General features: G+C 42.2%; 2 protein-coding genes across 4 annotated transcripts; one reads left to right on the top strand and one right to left on the bottom strand.

Annotated features, from left to right (window-relative positions):
* The first annotated feature begins 5 nt into the window (after positions 1-5).
* Positions 6-17,071, top strand: TATDN1 (TatD DNase domain containing 1). Of its 3 annotated transcripts, none has more exons than XM_074145987.1 (12): positions 6-79; positions 1,311-1,376; positions 1,997-2,046; positions 3,971-4,034; positions 5,320-5,463; positions 5,557-5,599; positions 9,870-9,955; positions 10,080-10,120; positions 11,505-11,581; positions 12,226-12,296; positions 13,206-13,332; positions 16,450-17,071. In XM_074145987.1, the coding sequence occupies exons 1-12, from the start codon at positions 58-60 to the stop codon at positions 16,550-16,552; spliced, it is 894 nt and encodes a 297-aa protein (XP_074002088.1). In that variant the 5' UTR covers positions 6-57; the 3' UTR covers positions 16,553-17,071. The 3 variants fall into 3 exon arrangements, with proteins under 3 accessions (XP_074002088.1, XP_074002090.1, XP_074002089.1); XM_074145989.1 differs by lacking the exon at positions 6-79 and adding an exon at positions 798-926 and having other exon boundaries at positions 16,450-16,708; XM_074145988.1 differs by lacking the exons at positions 6-79; positions 1,997-2,046; positions 3,971-4,034 and having other exon boundaries at positions 1,337-1,376; positions 16,450-16,701.
* RNF139 (ring finger protein 139) lies at positions 17,020-24,469 on the bottom strand. The gene is made up of 2 exons (XM_074145986.1): positions 24,280-24,469; positions 17,020-19,294 (listed from the first exon to the last, which is right to left on the bottom strand). The coding sequence occupies exons 1-2, from the start codon at positions 24,458-24,460 to the stop codon at positions 17,484-17,486; spliced, it is 1,992 nt and encodes a 663-aa protein (XP_074002087.1). The 5' UTR covers positions 24,461-24,469; the 3' UTR covers positions 17,020-17,483.
* Between the last annotated feature and the right edge of the window lie 591 nt (positions 24,470-25,060).

The raw sequence follows: 25,060 nt of genomic DNA, 5'->3' as shown, positions 1-25,060 counted from the left end.
GAGGACGCCGCCGCGCGCAGGCGCGTCGCTCGCGCTCCGGAGCCCGCCGTCGCCGCCATGAGCCGCGCTAAGTTCATCGGTGAGGGGAGAGCGGAGCCGGGAGGGGGGCGGTGGGTCTACGTCCTCGGCTCGGCCGGTCGCCTCGTCCCGGGTTCCTCCATACCTCCCCCAGTGCCAGGCTTGAGGCAGCCGGCGTCTCCTGTGCCCGCCGTGAGCGGCCGATGGCAGGGGTCGTGGGCCGCTCTGGTGAGAGGGCCTGCCCCTCCTCATCCAGGGCTTGTCACCTTCTGCAGCCCCAGCCGGTGTCTCCAGGGCCCAGGTGCAGACTGACTTTGCACCAACAAGAAGCCTTTAGGGACGTTTCTGCTGTCGGTGGGGGTTCCACGAAGGGTACTGAGGGGCTGCTGCGCAGCCTCTGGAAGTTATCCCTAAACTCTGGGGTTTCTGACAGGTCTTCATCCCTGTCCTTTGCATTGCCACGTTAGTCGTGGCTATTTCTCACCATGATTTGTATGGAATTGGCTTAGATGAAAATATTAACGTTCTTACGGAATTAGGCAGGAAATATGTAAATAATTATAGAAGGTCAGTTGTTGGGATGGATGTTTTTTACGTGTGGCTGAGCAGCCTAAGATTACCTTGGAAATGTTGCCTTCCCACTAGCACACCTGCTAGAAACGTGGTCTCCGGTAGCTACAGAGGTGGTTGTTCTTGAAGCCTGTGCTTCAGCCCTTGTCTGCCGGGCTGTGGCGCAGGGAAAGCCTTGGGAGCAAAGAAAAGGAGGATGCACTGGGGCTGCTTTGGTCGGTGACTGCATTGCAGGTTTCCTTGTTTGTGCTGCTGGCTGGGCTGGATGCTCGCGGGCAGTAAGGGGGGAAACAGGCGCTTTTATGAGGCAGTCTGCTGCTGCTCCTGCCCACGTAAAGGTTGTGTGTGAGGTGCTGCGTTTTTCCTTGTTACTGCTTGTGGGCAGAGGTGAATTGGTATTTTCACCTGAAAAGCAGAATTAATTGCACTAAGCAGTATGTGTGTTTTAGCTTTGGTGATTATGAGGGTGTGTCTTATATGCTCACAGAGTAAGTCTGGAGTTGCACAGAGGGCCAAAATTTTACTTTTCTGTAAGTTCTAGTAAGGAGTAAGCTCTCAAGTTATGCAAGTTAACTTATGCTTAAGCTTTATATGGCCTGTCAAGGTGGTAGTTGGGGACTACTAAGATGTGCTTTCCATTGTCTTCCCTAGTTGGCTAATGCTCAGAATGAAATGTAGAGTGACTATAACATCTGCTTTCTATATTCTTTTTTTCTTCATAGATATTGGTATTAACCTGACCGATCCTATGTTCAGAGGAATCTACAGAGGAACACAAAAACATCAAGGTAAATGTTTCTTTGTATCTGCTGAAAGACAGAATTCCTCTTGTTAAAACGGGAACATCTTCTCAGAAAGTGAGGTTAGAATTTTTTTTCCTCCTCAGAAACTGGATGCTTAATATTTACTATGGCTTGAAGAAGAAAGCGTGACAAAATAGATTAGATGTTCTAAGCAAAATATATTCCCTTCTACTGAATTGCTATTAAGTTGTGATACAGGTAACTCTGCTTCTAGAGCAAAATGGACAATTGCTGATGTATGTATGTTAGGATTGCATGGAAGTAACTGATCTGAGAATTGTGAACGATAAACTGTCAAAGTATTGCGTTGCTGAATTGTAGTTACTAATTATAACTGATGCTTTTTTTGCTCTCGTGGCCTTTAGATATAGATGGAAAAATAGAGAGTCTACTAAAGTATGTGAAAAATGTTGACTTCTTGTATTTAAATTGGATCTCCATTTACTGCATTTTGTTACTGTCTACTAAATATTAATCAATTGTGGTTTAAAGATTGTTCATGATAGGCATTTTGACTGCATGAAAGTGTTTTTTAGTTGAAAGGTAGTTAAATTATGCTGTAAAATCTGGAGTTCAATTTATGACATTTTTATGAACTTTCACAGATGACTTCTTGGATGTGGTAGAGAGAGCAGTCAAAGTTGGTGTTAAAAAGGTAATTTCTTCTAATAAAATTTCTTTTAATATTTTAAACTGCTTTCTAATATTTTACTTTTTAGTACTCAGTATTAAAACAAAAGTTTCTGGAACTTCAATGGAAAATGCAGTAACTTTCTTCAGTAGCATAAAGCAAAAGTGTTCTGTGTAGAGCATTGTCTTTCATTTGCATAGATCATTAGATGCTGATTATTTAAGTTCAGTGGTGTCAGATGTGGTATGTATGTAGAATTCCTTTTGTACAGTTCCAACAGAAAGATGTTATCTGACCTACTGCAATCAACTAGTTCACAATTTTCCGTGTTACTTGTATTATAGACAGCCATTCCTATCTTTTTGTAACCCGAGTGACTCACACAGTTACCACTATGGATCAAAACTCACAACTCTTCTGATAGTGATCCTTCAGATATTTCTATATGTAAAAGAAATTGGTAATAGTGGAAGAGCTGGGAGTGCCCATACATTCTTACAGTTGAGACACCTGAATGTCTGCTAGTAAATACTGGCTCATCTGTGTTAAAACTGCATCGTTAGGAGCAGGTTAGTAATTTTTAGCTTGCAATTTGTGTTTTCAGCAGTGGACCGTGCTCCTTTAGTTATAACGGTCCAGCCTGCCTGTATCTCTCTCTCTAAATGGAATAAATTGTCAAGACAAAAAATACAAATTCAAATAGAATACAATGCACACTGTCACAACCTGTTCTACTGCACTAATGAGGCTGGTGGATTAGAAATAAAGAAATAAATCTTCCTCTAGAAGAGGAACAGCCATCTCAGAAGTTTGCTGAAAGGCTCTCATCTGAAAAGAGCAGGAAATAAACTGGGAGACAAAAAAGTCCAAACGGAATCATAGTCACTTTTTCTGCATTTACATGTGCTGTATAGGTACTATTTAATCTTTATACCAGCCTCTGAAAGTAAGTGGCAATTTTCCTATTTTATCATCAAAAATAGATTGGATGCATAACTTTTTCAAGATACGCAGTGGATTCAGAAATGGAATTCAGGAGTTCCCTGTCCTTAGCTATGTTTTCAGTCTTGCTGCTTGCCTGTACGGTGTCAGAAGTCTGTTCCATTCCAGATTGTTTTTACTTGCCTAGAAGACTAATCTGTATATTTGAAAATACTTCTACGTTTCCATATAGCTGCTGGTTTATGGAAGTTTTTTGTGAGGTTTTGCCCTGTGCTGTATGTACACTGAGACAGTTTCATCTTAACTTATTTTCCTGGTGATACTGTTGGGATGGGTCGGTCTCTAATAGAGCATACTGTATAAGTGCCTGACTTGGTGCTGGCTGAGTCTGCGGTATAGCATGTGTAGGGATAAGAGTCGTCTAAAAGCAGTATAGTCATGATTTATTAGGATCTAGGGTGCAAGATCCTGGAAGTGGTGGTTCAAAAAAATCACTGTAAGCAACAATTCTGGTGTGAAAACCTTTGATTTTAAGGTAAAAATGAGAGACTGGAGCCCAATATTCTTAAATTTGTAATCCCAGCTTTGTTGGTTTATCTACTTACTTACGTCTTGTTTTGGGTATCTGGGAGTTTTTAGTTTCTCCACCTGTAAGATAGGGATAATATTTCTGAATATAATTTCTTGAATGCAAATAAAGTTTTTTTGAATCATTGTCTAATGAAGTTAATATTGCTGCAAATGGAAGTATTTTACTCGTTTAATGGTTTAAATTCTTAGCATAGAAGATAATTAATAAAGAAATCAGGTTTTCATACCTAGTGTATTTACTAGCTGCTGGGGACCATTGAGGTTTGTCTGAATTATGAAATTTTGTTATATATACATTAGTAATTGTCTTCTGTTCTCTGTCTAGATTCTTACTTAGATCCGAGTGCTTTCTTAAACATTCTGTTTGATGTTCAAAGAAGAACATACTCGCTGACAGTACTTTTCTTCTTTCAAGTTTTTGATTACAGGTGGGAGTCTGCAAGACAGTAAAGATGCGGTGCAGCTGGCACAGACAAATGGTATTTGCACCTTTAAACTTACGTTATCAGTCAAAAACATAACCTTCCCCACTCTCAGAATCAAAATTTCAAAAGGACCTGCCCCTAGAGGTGTTTACAGAATCCCAGATTAAAATGGGAAATTAGGTTTCAGAATGGGATGGACGCATTGTGTATGAGTTTCTGTATGTTGCCCTTTAGATCCCTGTGTGTTGGAAGGAATTAGTCTTTACTGTAATTTCCGTTTCTAGATAAAAATAGAAATTACAGGAAATTTCTGGAATAAAAAAAATTGTTGCAAAATCTTATTTCTCTTCTGGAAATAAGATGGAATGCTTATAAGGTGTGGAATATATGTTTTTTCGTGGGTTTTTGTTTGGTTTTTACTCACCAATCTATCATGACCAGCTTGAACAAGGGAGGTATCTTTCTCTTTATGGTTCTCCTAGCTTCCCCTTACTTTCTGTGAAAAGGCAAATACCATTCCACTAATTCCTTAAATATGTATTTGAACTAAAACACATGTTAAAGTACTATTTACAAACAGAACCGTAGAATAATTTACGTTGGAATGAACCTGAGAGGGTAATCTGGCCCAACCCAATCCACCTCCCCACCTCCATCAAAGCAGGACTGGCTTCAATATTAGGTCGTTGCTCAGCACCTAATAGTCTTTCCCTCCCCTCCGTGCTTTTACATCCTCCATGAAGGCACTTAACAGAAATGTTAGTTTTGGCGTTAAGGTAATCTAGATTGGATACTTGGGTAAATCAGGCTTGATGTGAAATTGTGTAACAGTTGATGTAGAGGCATACAAGGGAGATTGAGTGCCGTCTGCAAATCTTACAGCTGAGGATAACTTGATGCTTTTTGAACGAGATGTATTTCTAGATGATCTCGAGAGGTCTCTTCCAACCTCTACAATTGTATGATTTGTTGAGGGCCGCTCCACCAGAATAATTCACCTTTGAGGTGCAGTTTTGGGGTGTACTAAATGTGGTGGACTTGGCAGCGTTAAGTTTATGGTTAGAGCTGATGATCTTAAAGGTCTTGTCCAACCTAAATGATTCTATGTGTACTCAAAAGAAACACACCCACACACCCACTGGAGATACTGTCTGACATTGTTAAAGCAGAAAATACCAATGTAATAAAATCATCACCAAGATAAAAACATTCAAAGGGAGTTTTCTTTTAAAATTATGAGCCATAAATAAGTCCAGATACAGTTAGTGTTTATACCTTATATAAATTTCTGGGTTTTTTTCTTTTTTTCTTAAAACCTTCTAATATTATCTTGCTTTAGATATGTTTTACAGTACAGTTGGCTGTCATCCTACCCGCTGTGGAGAGTTTGAGCAGAGTAGCCCTGAACAGTATTTATCTGAATTAAAAAAGCTGATTGAAAAAAATAAGACAAAGGTAATAGCAGTTGGAGAATGTGGCTTAGGTAAGTGTTATCTTAGTACTTCAGTATTTTTCTTAGACATACATTAAAAAATCCTAAAACACTAAGTGTGTTTTTTGTTCCTTCTATTTGTAGATTTTGATAGATTAGAATTTTGCCCAAAGGACATCCAACTCAAGTAAGAATGCTTTTGATGACTATAAATTGACTTGTAGCAATTTCCAGGAATGTTTTCTACCACATAACGGTTTTTCAGCCATAGGTGTGCAATTTGCAGGGTTGGGTCTGGGGGTTTTTTTTGGCAGAAATGTGACTTTAAAGAAAGATGCTTGCAGTCAAGTAGTGCTACATGCTAAATTTTGCTGCCTGCCTGGTGTTGACTTAGCATATATTTTTCTGTAAAATTGATCAGAATTTGTGGGTTTCTGGGAGTGACAGGTGTTCATTCTTGCTAATACTCAAGAACTTGAACATTCATGGGGAGAATAACATCACTGTAGCGTGTGAAAGAACTGGGATTTTCAGTGAAAGGCATGGTAAAGGGAACAGAACTGTCAAAAAAGATAAGTCATGGGGAAAAAACAAACTTTTAGTAAGGGATGTGTTAGCTGGGAGCAGATAATTGAGAACTGATGAAAAAGGTAATCTTGGGAGCTGGAGAGATCTGTGTGTTGAAGTAACATATGCAGTGTATATGGTGAGCAGAAGGAAGCTAGCACAGCCCCTAAAACCAACTCACTTTCTTGTAGTGAGAACTTCTGTCTACAGAGGCAGCTGACTGAAAGATTTAAGTGATAAATTCAAATAAGATGGGTGATGGATGAATTGTGCTTGTATATTACTGTTCTGAGTAAATGAGTCACTGGGGGGCACCGGTTAGTTGTGTTTTTTCTAATTGCCACGAGCTAGCAGTCGGTAGAGTTAATTTCTTCATAATGCTACAGTGATACAGTAGAGTATTCAACAGAGTGGACTTTTTTCCCAGTAGAATTCAGTGTACACAAAATTCAGCAAAGCACACCTTGGAGCATGACCTCTTTCTTTCCTGTGGCAAACTAAAACACTAGTGGGGTGTCATATTTTAAGATCCTTACTGCCTTTATGTAAAAAAAAAATAAATAAAAATCTTACTTTCCTTATCTGATGGACTGCAGCTGAAGATCTGTAGTGAAAAACTTCTAATTGGGTGCACTGAAATTGAGTTGTGAAAGAAGAGGTGACAGGGTGGAACAGAAACCACTTTTAAAGTGGTGGATGAGTCCTTTCTAATTAAGGTTAGTAATGACAGAAAGTCTTTATCTGAGCTGTTTCAGTCAGTCATGTGAAATACATAAATTGAGTTTCTGAGACATCTATCGAGAGCCCTGGCTGGAAATTACAGTTGGAAGGAGGTGATTGATGAAAAAAACCAGGAAGCAAGAAATACGAGGGAGTGAAGAAATATTGAAAGCCTCAAGGACAGATGCCTGCAAGCGTCATGTTTGTAAATTCTGTATTTTCTAAATGGACAGCTTTCCCTGCTCTTCATCCTCCGCATATTTGTGGGACATGGTCAAGGTTTGGGGTTGTTTTTATTTTTGCTAATTGAATGCCATGGAGTTGGGGACAGTCTGGCTTTTGTAACCTTTAGTGACTGGATGGTGAGTTCTTCAAATTAACATTCAGTGTACGCTTGAGAAATTAACTAAGAAAAGAAGGGCAAAGTGTGAAATGCATGGAGGCAGTTGACCAGTTTTCAGCTGATCCGTAGTTCAGGTGCTGTAGCAGGCACTGGGACAGCTTGCAAGCAGCCGCAGTTACTGTGTAGAAGGGAAGTGTGGCAGTTTCCCAGTGGGTAGGATCTCGGCATGTCCTCTGTTTTGCTTAATGTTTAATCGTTACTTTCTAGTTAGTTATACTGTGTTTTCGTCTGGATAATTTTTACCTGTAAAAAATGAACACTATTTTTATCCTGTTTCTTGGATTGAAAAGCTAATAAAGATGAAATTCTTTTGTTGAAGCAGATCTAAGAAATTTTTTTGTCAGAATCTTTCTCCAGTCTCATAACTTTTCCAACAGAAAATGGGGATTTGAATGGTAGTTAGATGAAGGTTAGACGCCTTCATATTAAGGTGAAGGTCATATTATAAATGGACTGATAAGTATACAGAAGTTTTGCTTTTGCTGTACTACTGGGAGGGGTTGTGAGGCTCAGCAACACGGGAAACAGGAGCTTTCTTAACCAAATTGGAGGGGGTGAACAAAATCACATGCTCCGTTGTTATTCATACGTGAATCCAGAATTGTTTGTCTGGAGATGGTCTGCCTCAGCAAGGCCAGTTTGCTTCAGCTCCTCTAGTGCCTCGATCCCAAACCTGAAAATACCACCGCATTTGAACTTTATGGTCTAAACTAAACCTGCAAACAACCGTACAGAAATACTTTAAAACTTCCTTATTGAGAAGCGACATAGAAACAGCATATATTGCATGACAGTCTATTCACCCAAAAGAAAAAGGGTGTTCCTTAAGCCCTGGAAGTAGTAAAGTTTGGTTTCCTGTTGGCTTTTGTTACCATTCTGATCACCATATGCCTGGTTCACAGTTTTCCAGGGTTTCCTTTTTGTTTTTTTTTTTTTTCCTCTTCCTCCAATAAATTCCCTCCCCTTTGACAGGGCTAATAGCGTGTCTTGGGCTTCACTGTTGCTACGAATGGAAGAAGCTTGAGTCACCTTTCCATTTGTAGGGACACTAAACTTTGTATTTTCAAGACCACTTCTCAAAAATAGATTGAAATTGGCCAGTAGGTTACATAGGGGTCTTATTTGCAGCTCAGTCTCTAAAATCTCATTCCCATGTGAAACAAGTCTTCTGTTGAAAAAAAAAAAAACACCAATAATCAAGTAATTGTAGCTATTTAACCGCGAGAGCAATCATGAGTTGCAATTAAATTTATATTTAGTCAAACAAGCTAAACTAAGCACAGTATCTAGACTACAAAGAAGATTCAAAGTAGGTGTAATTCATTCTCCTTTAACTTTCACGACAGTTTTTAACATTACAGCCGATTTCTGTTCCCCCCTGTTTTATCATAAAGATTTGCACTGATAGACATGGAAGGTAACTTTTATCAGAGAAATATCAACCTGTAATTTACAGAAAACAGTGAAAATTGCACGAAACAAAATGACTAGTTGCATTGTCTTTTTTTTTTTTTTTTTTTTTTTAAGAAACTTTAAGTCAAACTAATGGCGCCACTTTCTTCTGATTGATCTGTGAATCACGCACAGCAGTATGTGGACACTTGAGTTTGCCTTTGAAATGTTTCTAATATTTGATGATGGGAATGGCTCAGTGCCCTGCACTGCTTTCAGTAGCAACACCTGATGAAATCCAGTAGATGCACACGGTCCCAGCCTGCTGGGACAGGCGGTGTTGTTCCCCTGCCTTGCCCAAATAATGCCATCTTTCACATTATGTATGGATACTATGCACTGTTGGCCTTCTGCCACGTACGAGTTCCTCTCTCATGTTTCCCGAGCATTGGTAAATTTGCATGCCCGGGTGCAGCGTGGCAGACAGAAACGGTAAATTATAATGCTCTGGGATCAGAACTAGCTGCAAATGACAAGTGACGGGTTAGTTCAGTGCTAATTAGTTTCCTTTGGAAACAGCACCGGGGAAACTGGTACCGTCCCTCTGCCCGCGTGTTTATGTCTCTTCATAGGCTGGCTGCCTCGCTGTTACCGCTGCTTCAAGGGGAATACTAGGAGTAGAAGGTAGGAGAGGGATAAAAATGAGCGAGAAGGAAAGGATGCAGGCACACAAAGGAAAGGAGGGAAAACAGTTGAAGACTTCGAAAGAGTGAAGACAATAGGCAGCATGGGACAGAAGTAAGGGGACTAATATTGGTGGTACTTCTTCCCCGGGAGAGGAAAGACTGGCCTTCGTGGAAGAGCAAACAGAAAGCCTGGATTGCTACTTTACAGGGCAAGCAGCTCTGATGCTGGCCAGTCTGTGCTGTTTGAGGCTATGGAAGTCTGCACAGTGCTCCCTCACTGCATTTACAAGCGCTTCTTGGAATAGTGGTCTCTGTGTGATCCACACTCTCCCTTCCTGATGTTTCAAAACTTGTGGAGAGAACAGTCAGTTCCTCTTTCATTAAAAATAAACTCCAACACCCGCATGACACCAGAGTCCATGATTTGCATACATATGCCTGCATTCTCCCAGTATTGGTGCTCTTGGCCACTTCTTACCTTTCTTCCAGCACAGATCACTGCTATGTTAATATACCACGGGAAGGAGTTCCTTTTAATTCTTTGCACAAATAACAGCTTTTGCATGGCAAGTCCATTAAATCTGGCTTTAATCCAGGAGGACAAAAACATACAAGTGCTGGAAAAAACTCTTATGTCTTTAATTGCTTTTGCACTGAATTTCTGTTTAAAAATGGTTTTTATTTAACAGGTATTTTGAAAAACAGTTTGAGCTGTCAGAACAGACGCAACTGCCCATGTTTCTCCACTGTAGAAACTCACACGCTGAATTTTTAGGTGAGTTTTGTTTGAGAATTTCATATTCCGAGCAAATGCTGAACATGAAAAATCTGGAAACCTGAATCTTTCATCTTTGTCTGTTATAAAGCTGTCTTACATTTTGATTTATTTCATTTCATAGACATAATGAGAAGAAACCGAGATAGATGTGTAGGAGGGGTGGTAAGTACGGAATTCAGCGTAGCATTCATTTTTACATGCGTATGTGTGAATATTGTTGCTTAATAATGCAACTTGATGTTTGTCATGGAATCTGGGTGGGCTTCCTGTTACAGGACTCAAGTTGTTATTAATAAGTGTTTTCCAGTCCCTTCTAGTATTTTTATTTTAGCTGCTTATTCAACACATTTTTTGCAAGGTAAGAAGATAGGCTGAGAAAAAGCTCTGCTGCTGACATGAGCAGATTTTCTTGGCCTGTCAGAAGGACAGTTTAAGCACCTTATAATTGACGTTGGCCTTTTCCCAGTTCTTCAGCGTCTGTAACTGCAGCACATTCACACCACAGATAATTTAGATGCATGTTCCCAGTGGAAGTCGTAACCTCAAACACTTGCTTCTGACGTTAGACATCCTTTTCAAATTAGATCCAGATGTAACTTCTAATTGCTTTATGTCTTTAGATGCTCAGATGGTGTATTTTAATTCAAAAGCGTAACAGGAAAAACTTTGGGTGAAATGCGTAAGAAAGTCCAGCAACCCTCTTTCAGGTTTCCATTATGGCAGGGGTTTGCGAAAGTAATAAATGCTTGGATTATTCTGCTAACATCAGACCACACCTCCTACAATAAATTTGTAGGTTTCCCTTTTGTTACTGCAAAACCCTTCCCTGAGCTTGGTGCTTTGCCTGTTGTGCTCTTAGGTAATTCTTTACAGTCTCTCCTTCCTTTCTCTTTTCTGCAAAAGGCAAAAGCGGTAATGAGCGGGGAAGTGACGAGCAGGCACCCTCTGCAGCTGCCTGTCCCCTGCCCAGTGTAGGGAAGCAGCTGCCTTTGCTCCACGCAGGCTGGGACGCTGCGGTTCCCAGATACATGATGCTGTTTGTGACCTGCCACTTGCCCCTTCAGACCCTGGGGTGACCAAATAGACTGTCTCTCTCTAGTTCCCACGGACTAAAATCCGTGGAGAACGTAACAGTGCTCATGCCCTGTCCCTGACAGCGCCCTATAGGGAATACCAAGGAGAGACTGTAAAAATTCAGCATGCGCAGGATTAGTTCCTGTGTGTGGGCTCCCAGCTGTCAGCTACAGGAGTTCCTGGGCCAAAAGCAGTGTCACTGGATGGGCCTTTTCTACACATACATACCACTAATAAAACATGGTAACCTTTTCTATTGCAGTATTCAAGTGACTTCAGCCTGAACCTTGCCCACATTCAGAATCAGCTGAGCCGTGCCCCATCTTTATGTGTGTATTGATGTGTAATGCATACTATCAAAGGTTATTTATGACACAAATAAAACCTAATAGGTACTTTTAAATTATTGGAGTTTTAAATAAAGTACACGTATTTGTATATATGTGTGCATCTGTATTTGTATATGTTCTAGGTACATTCGTTTGATGGCACAAAGGAAGAAGCAGCAGCTATATTAGATCTGGATCTTTATATTGGAATAAATGGCTGGTAAGTTCTTTACAAGAAATACAGCAGCTATTTTTAAATGTCAGCTGTAGTGAGCTCATTGCTTTCTTTTAAACAGCTTTCAAAGCTCACTAGGCTCTTAATCATCTGACAGATTTAGAATTGCACTCATTAGTCTCTTAGCCATAAAAAGTTCTTAACTCACAGCTCAGCGAGTTAATCTAGTCTTAGATCCATTCTACTACCCTCAGGTCAATCCTTGTTTGTAAATACCTAAGGTTGTTGAACGTGGAAGCAGTCCTTCGGAGAAGCGTTTAAAAAATAGCGTAATTTTAAGCTGCCGTGTCGAATCCAGGAGTAATGGCCGTGGAACCTGAGCAGCCTCCGCTGCTGGTTACGCAGTCTGGATGCTCAGCGGTCGCCTGGCCACGAGCCAGCCAGCACCACTTGATAGATTGCGTGTATGCGAGCGCGGGCAGGGGCTCTGAGGCTGCTTCACTGAGTAACTCCCCTCATTTACCCTTTGCTGCAAAGTTTGAATTCACAGGCAGCTTTTAAAAATGAAGCAAATTTTATTCACTAATGAAATTATTTAGGAAGCTGCCTCTGCTGCAAAACGTTTAAACGGGCAAAGTAATTACTTTTATACCCTTTTCATTTTTTTTAACCAAACTCTGATTTTCTAGCTCATTGAAAACAGAAGCCAACTTGGAAACACTGAAATCAATTCCTAGTGAACGATTAATGATAGAGACAGGTAAGATTTTATATCTTGGTCAGTTTGTGACTTAAACACTCTTAGGCAAGGAGATCTGCTTGAACAGCAATGATAAGGCAGAAGGAGTTCAGAGTAGAAAAAGACCTGGCTGTTTCTCCACTTTGGAAAGCAGTTTACAGGCTCCAGAAACACTCCTTTTCAGTTTCTGCTGGAAGGAATAAGCTGCCGTGTCAGTTCCTGACATTGCAGGGGAAGCCGAGAAGGACAAATTGACAAGCCCAGATTTTTCAGTGTACCTCAGTACAGAATCCTGCTTCAGTGTCTTTTAAAATGAAAAATGGAGATGTGCCAGACACCAGGCGATGGCTATAGCTTCCCACTGGCAGCAGTAACAGCATTTGGCAACAGCAGCTCTTGAAATGGAGTAAGGTGGATAACGCTTGAACTCCCCTCTTGGCCTAATGAGCAGTGATTTTAATTGACTGACTAGGGATGCCTTTTTTTTTTAATATCCACTTCAATTATCAGTAACTGGCAGTTATAAATACGGTATTTATTTTAATTTCTGAACCTGAGAAAAGCAAAGCACAGACTGCCTAAATCCTTAAATTTATTTGCACATGAAGTACAGAGCTGGTAAAGTACGCAGAAAGTTGCCGTGGAATACATGCAGTGAATCTGACTTGTTATGTCAGAGGAAACGTGTTATGTACTATTATTGCTGATTTTTTAAACTGTAAAACCTTGAAGGTAGCAGTATAAAAAAATCCAAAGATTGTGAAGAAGTTAAATTGCCCAAATCTCCTAAATTCCATTTTGATTTGGAATTCACTCCTAGAAAGAGACTGCAATAACTTTTGTCTGCGGAAGTAGTTGATTAACCTCTCTCATGCTATTCTCAAACGATTGCATACTCCTAATTCTTTTTTTTTTTTCAAATGAAACTAGACGCGCCTTGGTGTGGAGTGAAAAATACTCATGCTGGATCGAAATACATTAAAACTACATTTCCTACGAAAAAGAAATGGGAAATAGGGCACTGCTTGAAGGACAGAAATGAACCCTGCCATATAATGTAAGTGTACTACTCTAGTATTATTTTAAATCTTTCAAATCTCAGCCAAAAAAAGGAGAAAAAAAAACCAGTTCACTAGAAATGTATATAAAATATAGTAGCATATAGGGCTTATGGACAGTTAAAGTACAGAAACCATTTTCTGCCACCTTTTCATGTGCTTCCTCGCAGAGGCGTGAAATCAGAGAGGTGATTCTGCCACTTTGCTCTGGTGAGACCTCACCTGGAGTACCGTGTGCAGGTCTGGAGCCCTCAATATAGAAAGGACATGGACCTGATGGAGCGGGTCCAGAGGAGGGCCACCAAAATGATCAGGGGGCTGGAGCACCTCTCCTATGAGGACAGACTGAGGGAGCTGGGGTTGTTCAGCTTGGAGAAAAGGAGGCTCCGGGGAGACCTCATAGCGGCCATCCAGTACCTGAGGGGGGCCTACAGGAAGGCTGGGGAGGGTCTGTTTACAAAGGCCTGCAGTGACAGGACGAGGGGCAATGGTTTTAAGTTGGAGAAGGGGAGATTTAGATTGGATATTAGGAAAAAGTTCTTTACCATGAGGGTGGTGGAACACTGGAACGGGTTGCCCAGGGAGGTGGTTGAGGCCCCTTCCCTTGAGATATTCAAGGTGAAGCTTGACGAGGCCCTGGGCAACCTGGTCTAGTTGGGGGTGTCCCTGCTGACTGCGGGGAGGTCAGACTAGATGACCTTTGGAGGTCCCTTCCGGCCTGGACCAATCTATGAATCTATGAAATGCAGGGAAATGTATCATTGTTTTAGTGCAAATGTTTAGTTGTGTCCATTAAACAGCAGCAATGGATGAAATACCTTAATTTTCCCAACTGTTGCTGAAGTCTGGTAGGTGAGTTATGCTGGTTTTCTGGGTCACCTTCTCGATACCAACTCCCTGAAAAGAAAAAAGGAATTCAGGAAGGTTTCTTCTTGCGGTGTGGTACGTGAATGAGTTTTCAGCAAATAAAGCTCAGAGCTGTACCCATCCGGATGCAAAGCCTGTTTACTTCATCAAGAAGTGGTTTGGTTTGGAATTAGCTTTTGAAATACTGCTCGGGATAATACTAAGGAATCTTGGTATTCAGCAAGGTGTCTAAAGAGTTAATACTTGAGAACTGAAAGGAATTCTGCTGCTTTTTTGGGAGACCTGAAGAAACTCTTAGAGAGAGCAGACCCCCGAAGCATAGTTTAAGCTTCCATGGTGACATCTCCTAGTGTTCAGATAGATGATTTTTTTTTTTTTTTCCCAGTTACGTCGATTTGTAATACTCTCTGATTTTGTGTTTTAAACACAAAGTGCTCACATTACCATGGAAAGGCTCTTTCTAGGGTCAGGCCATGATTTTGGAGTAGGGGAAGAGAGATTTGAAAACAGTTCTCTGATCACACATAGAGGTCCTCTACCGTTGCTGAATAAGGCTATTTCAAGGAGCCCGTGTGTGTCAGCAGCACCTCCCAGGCCTTGGTCTGCTGCCTCAGCTGTAGTTTAGACAAGTGTTTCAAAACCCCCAGAACTGGAGATGCAGGCAGTCTCTCCTACAGCCATACACAAATGCTGTGCTTTGGCTTTTGCTTTCTTTTATAAAACAAAAATCTTGTTCAATTCAACCTTATTTCAGAATTACTGCCCCTTTAAAACATTAATTATAACCTGTACTAATTGTAGATTACTAATCTGAAAACCTCTTAAACCTCAGGAAAAATGAAGTCTGGTAACTGAGAATTGGTATTTTGTGACTTCTCAAGTAGCAAGATCCAGTGTGAGGGGAAAGTTATTCCCAGGCCAAAAAGTGCATTTCATGTTTAGGGTATAGATGTATATACTGTTTAATGTAGCTCAACTGGCAGGAGGAATTTTCCACTTGTCTTTTTCTGGTGGTGCTGGGCACTTTTCAGTTTTGATGGTGATATTTCTACTTTATATATATTTTCAGAACTGCATTACTCCCCTTCAAAGCTTTTTTTTTTTTTTTTTAAATTCCAATTCTTGCCACAAGAGGCTGTTTTTTCCCCCCTCTTCCAATGATTTCATACAGTGCCACAGTAACACAGAGCATCCTGCTGCACCCAAGCGGGGATAGATGCGTCAGCCCTACCAAGACTCTTCAGGGGTGAAATTCTTTGGTGTTTGTTACTTACTTCTGTGTAGGCCTGATCTCACCCCATCTCATCTTGAACATCCCCTTAAATCAAGAAGCTGTTTGGCTGCAAAGCACAGGAGCGGTCATGAAACGGGCTAATTCTGCGTCTAGGAAAATATTTGCATTCCAGTCATTGTTAAGCTCCCTCTTCCTCGAAAAGAAGTTTAGCTATTGCATAAATTAAGAGGCAAGATCCAAAACCACCAAACCCTACCACAAAGCTTGAGGTTCTTACTCTTCACCATGAAGGGTCTTTTCCTACTACTAGAAAAAATTAAAGTATGATTTCTCTTAGGAACTGTACAGACTATTCAATTTTTTAGAACAAATGATAGAAGAATCAAGAAAATAAGTACAGAGAAAAGATTGTGGCTTGGTTTTCTGTTACTCAGTGTTAATATTATTAACTACATTTCTTTTGCCTCCTTTTCCTGGCTTGTATCAAAGATATGAGCCTTTTAAAATTGCTCACTTAATATTTACTGCAAATATCTGCGTGTGTTAATCACAATTAATGTAGAGAACAGCAAAGTAGGAAAGTTTTTTTGCAGCTCTATTCTTAGATAAGGCTGCATCTGGAATCTAAGCTTTGCCGCAGACCAGTTTATTCACAGTGCAGCTTTAGCCTTGGAAGGCTAAATGAATTTCAGTCTCAAAAATGAAGACCATCGATAAAGACACCCACAAAATGACATTTTCTTTGAAACAGAAAGGTGTTTAATTACCTCCAAACAAGAATCAAAAGACCAAAGATAAATCTGTACCAGTGAGCAACCGGTGTTCAACGTATAGGGAATGGCAGTCAGAGACTTAAAAGTGAAGCGATTTGCATATCTGAGCACTTTGCCCTGTTGCTCTCAGCAGATTGTTATTCCAGGTTAATCTAGTGACTTGTATGTACACATGCAGCTGTCTCAAGTATATTCAGTACTGAGTTTCCGAGTCCTCTAACATCAATCTTTTCTTTTTTTAGTCAAATACTGGAAATAATGGCAGCAGTAAGAGAAGATGACCCACTTGAGTTGGCCAATACTCTATATAACAACACTATTAAAGTCTTCTTTCCAAATATATAAAGTTGTTCTTCTTAAATTTATTCAACATAACTTTTGTAAATATATTGCAAAAACTTAAAAATTATCCTATCTGCAAGTTCTTATCCATGGAAGCCAATATGTAGTGCGTGCTTTTTTTTTTTTATGGTACAAGATTAAAGCTGCTTTTGAAAAGGTGGTCTGCATTTGTACAGTTTCTCAGCCCTGTTTCCCTTGCATCAAGATTCAGGATCAATTTCAAGGAGAGCCCAAGCCAGCAGCTCTCCTTAATACCTGTAATGCCTTACAAGATGAGTCCCAGGCTGCCGAGTTCACAGGTAGAGCACTTCAAGCTCCTACTTGCGGTAATTCCGCAGTGTTTAACACATCAATGGCATGCTTTGCTATACCAGAAAGCTTAGCCGTTTCATCTTTTGTTCCATATATGCAAATGCTATAATATTAAGCCTACCAACCTATATTTTTATTTATTTTTATTTTTTAGAAAGACAACTCACTAGTTTTTAGCAATAAAGCTCTGCTAATACTGAATTTGTAAGTAAAGCTGCTTTGGTTCAAGCTTTTCATTTCTGATTTGACCCGCTGAACAGTTTGTTTTCACCAGTATTTTTCATTTGCATCCAGCCCTCATTGATCAGGGATTACTGGTATACAGTCTTTGGCACAGCATTATCACTACATCAATTAAAGAGTGTTTTTCCAACCATCTTAAAAACATGTGAAAACATTTTATTCCATGTACAATAATGTACATAATTTTAAGGTGGTCATGAAAGAGACCAGCAAAAATTAGAGGTATATTTACAGTAGCACACACCACAGTAAACAACCACCATTCACAGACTCAACACTGAGATACTGCTGTTGTGCTTAAGTACAATAACTACAAAGTGATACTTTTCATTCTGTTGTCAACTTTAAACAAATACCTCACGGCTTAGTAAAGGGCATCTTAATCACCAAGAGAGTTAGAGTCAACATTAAGAGTCTCATTCAAGTGCTGTGCCACACAGTCACTGTCTTCCTCGTCACTATCGGAACTGTCATTATCTTCATTCAATTCATTTTCAGCATCAGCAGCTTCTTCTGCAACTTGTACAGGATTTTCATTTGGTGCCACAAACCCGTTGTTGTTCGAGATATTGGCATTTTCCTTGTCCTCAATATACACTTTCTGATGGCACATGGGGCAAGTGTCCTGAATGTACAGCCACTTCCGAAGACAAAGTGCATGAAAGTAATGGTTGCACGGAGTAATGCGAGCAGAGGTGGTGAACTCATGGTAGCAGATGGCGCAGACGTCATCTATTTCATGTAACCGACTTCCTTTTACCTCTGGAAGCGAGTTTATTTTCTTAACGGCAGTCCGGCGATTTATAAAAGTCTTCCAGCCATTCTTTGCTTGCAAGTAGATGTTGAAGTAGGCGTGCAGACACATCATGCAAGCGCGAATCTTGCTTCCGGACTCAAAAACCATTGTGTAAGCTCCATTTCCAAACATGATTACTCCAAATATAAACTCAATAATATTGCCAGTTGAACGAACGTAATAGACATAATCATCAAGTTTTTCCCATAGCACATTATAGTAGCCATCAATCATAAACAATATATAAACAGTGATAGAAACTATTACTTTCAGGCAAAGCTCTACACAGAATGCCGTAACTGCAAAAAGCCATGTATTTAGTGCATAGTGGTGCCAGAGGATGTAACTGAGCAGAACTGGAAGGATGAAAAGGCAAGCGGAAACAAAGAGTACGGGGAAGTGTCTGCGGAAGGATGACACGTGGGAGGCACTGAGAGACATGAGCACAGGGTCTGTCATTCCATGGATAAAATGCAGGACTGCGGTCAACAAAAGGCACATGTTTCGACTCAGGCGAACTAATCGTTCCTCTGGTTTCAGTCCACTTAAACCAGTCTGCAGAGCCAGAATGAAAAACAAGACGGGCGCTACGAAACCCAGCCTTTTGTCATCCTCATCAGTCGATCCGATGAAGGCCAAGATACCAAGTCCCAAATAATGCGCGATGGAGGAAATGACGGCACTCATGCCTAACACAGTTAAAGTAGAGTCACACCCACTTATGATCAGGCTGCAAATCAGCTCCCAACAGTTATCCCATGATATCAAGAAGAATTTTTCTTCTGTATTGGTTTCAGCCATCTTTACAACATATGTTAATACCACAGCTTGTGCTGTAAGTCTCGTTAGCCAGAAGACACGCAGTACAGCCGGAAACCGAATCCTTTTCCACGTATCTTCCATCAATAGCTGTAATCCATAAATGCGATACATGTGCCTCACCAGCAGATAAACGTATCGCACCGAATAATAGAACCATTTAATTTTCGTAACTAAAATGGCTGTGGTATTTAATGTCAGAACTAGGCCAGAAATAAAAACTAGTATCTGCCGGACATTTAAAGGTAATTCAATAACCAAGCCAATTACAGGAATCAGTATATCCAGGATGATGAGTTGAGAGTATATGGACTGCACGTTTAGCAACGTAACATATCCGATTCCGAAGGTAAGCTGAAGGATGGAAAGTGCCATCCATAGCGAAGGTCCTTTATGAGGGAAGATCTGAATTCCAAACGCAGCTGTGTAGTAGGCACTGTAGAAATTTATGTGCAAAGCAGCATAGTAATTCACCAACACTGAAGTCGCAGCCAGCAGAAATGCCGAGGCGATCATATAAAACTTGAAAAGTGCTCGCTGTTGTAAGACCAGAACAACACTGGATACAAAGACACCTAAAAACAGATTGAAATAATTTATTTCTCAGCAGAAATTCAACAACAGATATTAACCTATTAGCTTTGGAGCTACATTTTTAAATGTACCACTTCCCAATTAGTCACTTGTAACTTTACATTACCAATGGTGCCCTTGTCAGAGGACAGACAAGACTTGATCTCTGCATGGAATACATGCGTGCGCTGCAGCTGCGAGGCAAAGCCAAGGCAAGCATTAAGTCACAATTACTGTTCGGTTCACCTGCAGTTCCAGACTAGAGCAGGGACAACTCCCAGCCTTTCAGCCTTAGTCTTGAAATCTAAGGGTAGACAAGTTCTAAAAGCAGAAAAGAATCACCAGATGTAGCATCATCTTTATAGGCCAAGTTAATAAGGAATAAATAAATGAGTAAAATTTACTAAGTCCCTTATTTCACTTGAGCAAAGCCCTCAACTACAGATGTGTAAACTGGAGGACTAAAGGTAACAGTTACCAAAACAGTTTAGCTAAACCCTTTAATGGGAAAACAGTGAAAAGCTGCTGTAGTTTACTGGGGAGAGGGCATTCTTCTTCCAATTCCCCTCAGTTGGCTTTCATTTCTGATACGGCATTCTGAAACAGAAGTCTCATGGGGAAGACCTTCCGCAACGTAAAGCTTTTGTACACAGAATCTAAATCTGCACCAATTGCCTCTTTGCCAATGCCACTGCAAACCTGTGTCTGTTTTGTTAGACATGGGATTTAGATCTTGAAATTCCTGTTTGCTAACCTTTCCCTCACACTGACCGTCAACACAGCTTGACCACGACTGGAAAGCCTGCACGTTCCTGTGAGAAATCCTATCACAGCATTTGTCATACCTTGGCATTACAATTATGACCTTGCAGTAAACTCCTCTAGTAGTGTAGCTTACACATTTCATCACTCTATACTACGTAAGTAAGGGCTCTGCCCTAACAGATTTTAAATTAAATGGCACTTATCTCAAGATTCACCTCCTTAAACATTTTTTTCTTCAGGAAACACACTGCCTTTATTTTGGGCTTCTCAATCAGCTTCCTGTCTATGCAACTGCTTTCTCATCCAAACCAGTTTGGAGAGATTTCGATATCTACAACTTGTATTTGATCGTAAATTGCTTTCAATCTCTGTACTAAAACTAATGAAATCACAAGTAATCCTCTTTCAACTGGAGGATAGCATCAGTCTTTTCTGACGATTGTATTTTAGATTGTTCCAAATCCCCCATAATAGTCTTTACAAAAATAAATATTTTAAGCCATGGTATCTTGATCATGGGAATAAAAAAAGAACTTTGCTAAGAACTAGCATTTGATTCCACCAAGAGTGTTGCCAGCTGCTTGTATCAAAAAAAAAAAACCAAACACCAACCACCCAAACCAAAAACCCATAAAAAACCCAACCCCAGAGGACTGAGTAAGAAGGGAGACAGTCAACATGAATCAATAGCAAAAGGCAGACTACAAAAAAGAAAGTTATTAATACACCTTAACAGTGTTCCTTGCCAGCAGCACTGGCTGATATAAAAACATTCTCCTTAACTAATTATTAACTCAGTAACCTTGTGAAGCGGACTGAGGAAAAGCCTCCATCAGTTTTCAGAAAGTGCCTTATATCACAGCTCAGTTCTTCCATGAGAAGCTGAATATTCATTACATACAGCATTTTTTTTAACGTAAGCATGACAATTTATTTGCCATTTCATGCCTACCACCATGAACGCCTGTGGGAAGGCCAACACTGTGGACAACTTTGTACCCTTTGTCTTTTCTCACAAGTCACAGAAAAGGCTCAAATGCCCATAACAGCTCATTCTTTACATAATTCTCATCATTCAAGCCAAATGAGATGCACCTTGCAGTACACAGGCTGCTCTGAAACACGCCTGTTAACAAAACCTGTTTTCCTTCCTTGCAGTTGCAGTAACAGGCCTGTATGTAGATACTCCAGGTCATCCTAAACCACTGACGTTTCACATCAAGACACATCCCTAAAAGCAGCCCTACAATGAGTCAATAGAGAAGCCAGAACTACTGGTTCCTCTAAGAAGGGACTAACACCAGGTACAGCATTTCTCTGTCGGCATGAGCGTGGAAAGGTCAAGATCTCTCCATAGGAACCTCCAAAGGTTCAACATGAATCAATAGCAAAAGGCAGACTACTCAGATCTCAGAAGGGGAGGTGAGCGCTCCTCTCTATTGACATCATTAAGTCCATCTTGCTGCACGGAGACTTCCCGTTGCCCTGCAAAGCATCCACTGAACAGTAAATCTTCTCCCATTTTCCCTCTGATAGGAAATGCAGCAGTTCTTACTTTGAGAAGATGTCTCACGTGTCTGTATATATTGCTGCTCACCTTTAATCTTCCTGCCCATGCCACCCCATCACCAACTGTCTCCAGTGTGGCCTCCAAGCACAGCATTTAATCAAACCACATTCACCTGTAAAATAATTTCTTGTGGTACAATGAATCCCTCCCTCTCATTTTTTCCTTTAACTCCTGCAATTTGTCGGTATCTGTAGTAGCACACCATTTGACTTTCAGTCAGCTGCAGGGTTCAATTACCTTTACACATAAGTATTTTAATCACATGGAATTGCCAAACTACTTTTTTCCCCTAGCACCAGTCATTCTACTTGGTTCCACATCTTTCTACAGACTACGGTATTTAAAATAACCCTCTCAAAAATCAGGGTCCCTGCTGAGGAGGGACCGGTGTCTGAAGTAACAGTTGCACACTCCTGGTGGTTCTGCTTGGACCCTGACACTTTAAAAAAAAAAAAAAAAAGCAAAGATATGAAAGGTGTTGGACACGAAGGTTAGTGAAAAAGATTAAAGAAAATGTGCGCTCCAGTTGTAGAACTGGGTTCCGTGCTGTGTGTAACACTATGTACTTGTACAGAAAATAAGTGATGGAAGAACCAGATGGAGGAATCCTGCAGTAAAACTTTTTAAAAATCATACAGCTCTTTATTAGCATTCTTCAGGAACTGTACTCGCAGAATATTTCAGAACTGTTCAACATGACCCCAAAAGCTATCAAATCTCTCCAGAGCCACAGTCTTTCTATCTAGAGGATAAATTGTGCGTTAATCCTATGCTAAATAGTCTTGTGCTACAGGAAAAATTAGGATCAGTCTTTCAAAGCCTGGAAATGGTAACTAAAAGGGCAACTTCCCCACTATTTAAATGGAGAATGATCCAGACAAAATATTTCAGTTTATCCTAACAACAGCAAACACCCAACCCTGTAATCCTTAAATTCAGATGAGGAAAAAACAGATACAAAAGCACTCTGTTGTCTGAACCACATGGAAGGTCTTTAACATCATCTCTGAATGGTTACATTTTAGTTTTTCTTTGATTTTGGAAAGCTAAGAACCACAGACCACTTGTCTCAAAGTACAAGATAAGTCTCTTGGCATAAACTCTTCCCAAAGCTCTTTTGCAGGAGGCAGGGGAGGGATTACCCACATTTCTTCCCCCAGACCCTTCCAGAAAAGTGATCATATAAATGTAATTCTGAAAAGTGCCTTAATCTGTTAATTCCATGCTTAAAAGAGATCACTGAGTAACAAACACATGGACCATTCTTGTTTATGTGGGATTAATTTCAAGGCACTTCCTACAGCGTCTGGATCACATAATGAAGGACTCCTAAAATTAAGCTGCTGAGGTACTACAATATCACTTTTTAAAAAAAAAAAAAAAAGAATTAGCAGAAAGCACTCTTAGCAACTCCATAGTATGGAACAGAGGGTCAAGAAAATGGGAAATATGGAGGAGAAGCCCTGCTCCCTGTCCCAGAGCTGTCGGTACCAGCTGCAAGACCAGGACCTCCTCGGCCTCCCTTTTCCCAGGAGCTGCCACCTCCCCAAAGGAGAAGCAGCCCACACAAAGTACCTGCTTTATCTCTTCACTCCCCTCTCAGCTGCTGTCTTGCTACAGCTTCACCTTTACTTTTCGGCCCCCTGTTCCTCAACTTCTTCAGTGCCGTCACCACCACGTACCTTTCATCTAAACTGCTTTTCTCAGCTTCCTACCCCAACAGCCATACCACCTATTTCCTTCCTATTTTTTCCTACTATAAACATCAAAGATAACACAAAGTCAACATGTCACAGGCCTTCAGAAAACTCTTGCTGTATTTTTGGATTCTCCTTTCCTTCCTGCCTGAGCATTCCCAGCTCCAAGATGGGAACATCCCCTGTACAGCAGTTAGCAGAACAGGTCTACGTAAGAAGCCAAGATTACAAACAATGCTGAAAATAGTATCACCTAGTTATACCAGCGATTTTCAACCTTCATCCCAGCGAACAAACAAAAGCTTAAAAATAACCAACGGCAAGTTTCAAGAGACATCTCTTTCATTTGGGAACCCGATTTCAAGCATTTTTAAACTGCTGTATCCTAAAGTAAGGCTTTAACAGGCAGACAGCACACTATCCAAAGTGCTTTTGAAAAAAAAAAAAGCCAAAAAAACCCACAACATAAAATGATCTACCGCCTCTAAGTCACATGCTTTCCGCCGAGGAGGGGGCTCAGTCCCGAGTCCCTGCGCACATGGCGAGCGGCGTCCGCCCCGCCACCGCCAGGCCCGGCCCTGCTCTGCCGGCTCCCCCCGGGTCACACCGCCACAGCCAGGAGCTGCAAGCAGCCGGCCCGGCCGCTCCGTCCCGGGGACAGCGCCGGGAGCCGGGGATGGAGGCGGTGCGGGGGGACGGGGACACCGAGCGCCGTGGCTGGCAGGAGGGGAGGGAGGTGACCCACCCCGGGGCGGCAGAAGGAAGACGGCAGGAAAGGACCGAGACGAGGGAAGGGGGGGGAGGAGAGAGCCAGGCCACGACAGCAGCCGGCGGGCTGAGGGGACGAGGGAGAGAAGCGGCGGCCCGGCCCCGCCTGCGGCTGTAAACAAGGCCCGAGGAGGGGCGGGGGTGCCGGGAGCCGGGGAAGGGAGGGCGGCGGGGGAAGGTGTCTCACCCAGCAGCCGCAGCAGCACGCCCAGAAGCGCGGCGCTCAGGGAGCCCCCCGGCAGCGGGGACGAGTTGAAGATGGCGTCGATGAGGAACAGGCTGGGCACCCGCAGCGCGACCTCCAGCCCGGCCCGCAACCGCGGGCCCAGCCGCAGCCAGGAGAGCTGCGGAGGGCCCGGGGTCGCCATCCCCTGCCAGGGGGCAGGCAGCCTGCCTCGCCCGCCTCTTCAAAAGCAGGGGAGGAAGGGGAGGAGGGAACTGGCTACCGCCCGGCTCCCGCCGCCCGCCCCGGCCGGGCCCCCCGCCGCGCCGCCGCCGCCTCCATCTTCCTCTGCGCTCCCTCAGTAGCGCCGGCCCCAGCCGGGCCGCGGGGGCGGGGCGGGGCCGGGCGCGCGGGCGTCGCAGTGCGCGCGGCCCCGCCTCCCACGCGCCACCGCCCTCCCGCCCAATGAGGCGCGCGCGCGTGCTTCCTCAGGCGGTTCCTCCCCGCTCCCTCGGGCGCGGCGGGGTGGCCTAGACCGTCCCGGTCCCGGAGCCCTCACAGTCTTGTCGCGGCTTGCGGGCAGCCTGTGGGCGAGCCGGGCTTCGTGAGGGACATCCCGCCCCGCTGGGCACTGAGGCGAGCGCGGCGGCGGGGGCTGGTTCCTCCCGGTCTGGGTAGCACTGCTCAGCCCGCCAGACCCTGCTCCCGGGAGGCTTCACCTTTCCCCTCTGGCATCTCTACAAGAGCAAAGCCAAAAAAGCTGTTGTAACCTTTCCCCAGGCCGGCATTCTCGCTGCCCCGCTGC

Source organism: Numenius arquata, chromosome 3 (assembly GCF_964106895.1).
Source record: "Numenius arquata chromosome 3, bNumArq3.hap1.1, whole genome shotgun sequence".
Taxonomy (NCBI): domain Eukaryota; kingdom Metazoa; phylum Chordata; class Aves; order Charadriiformes; family Scolopacidae; genus Numenius; species Numenius arquata.
The sequence above is the reverse complement of the archived record's forward strand: the minus strand, read 5'-3'. Positions and strand labels throughout refer to the sequence as shown.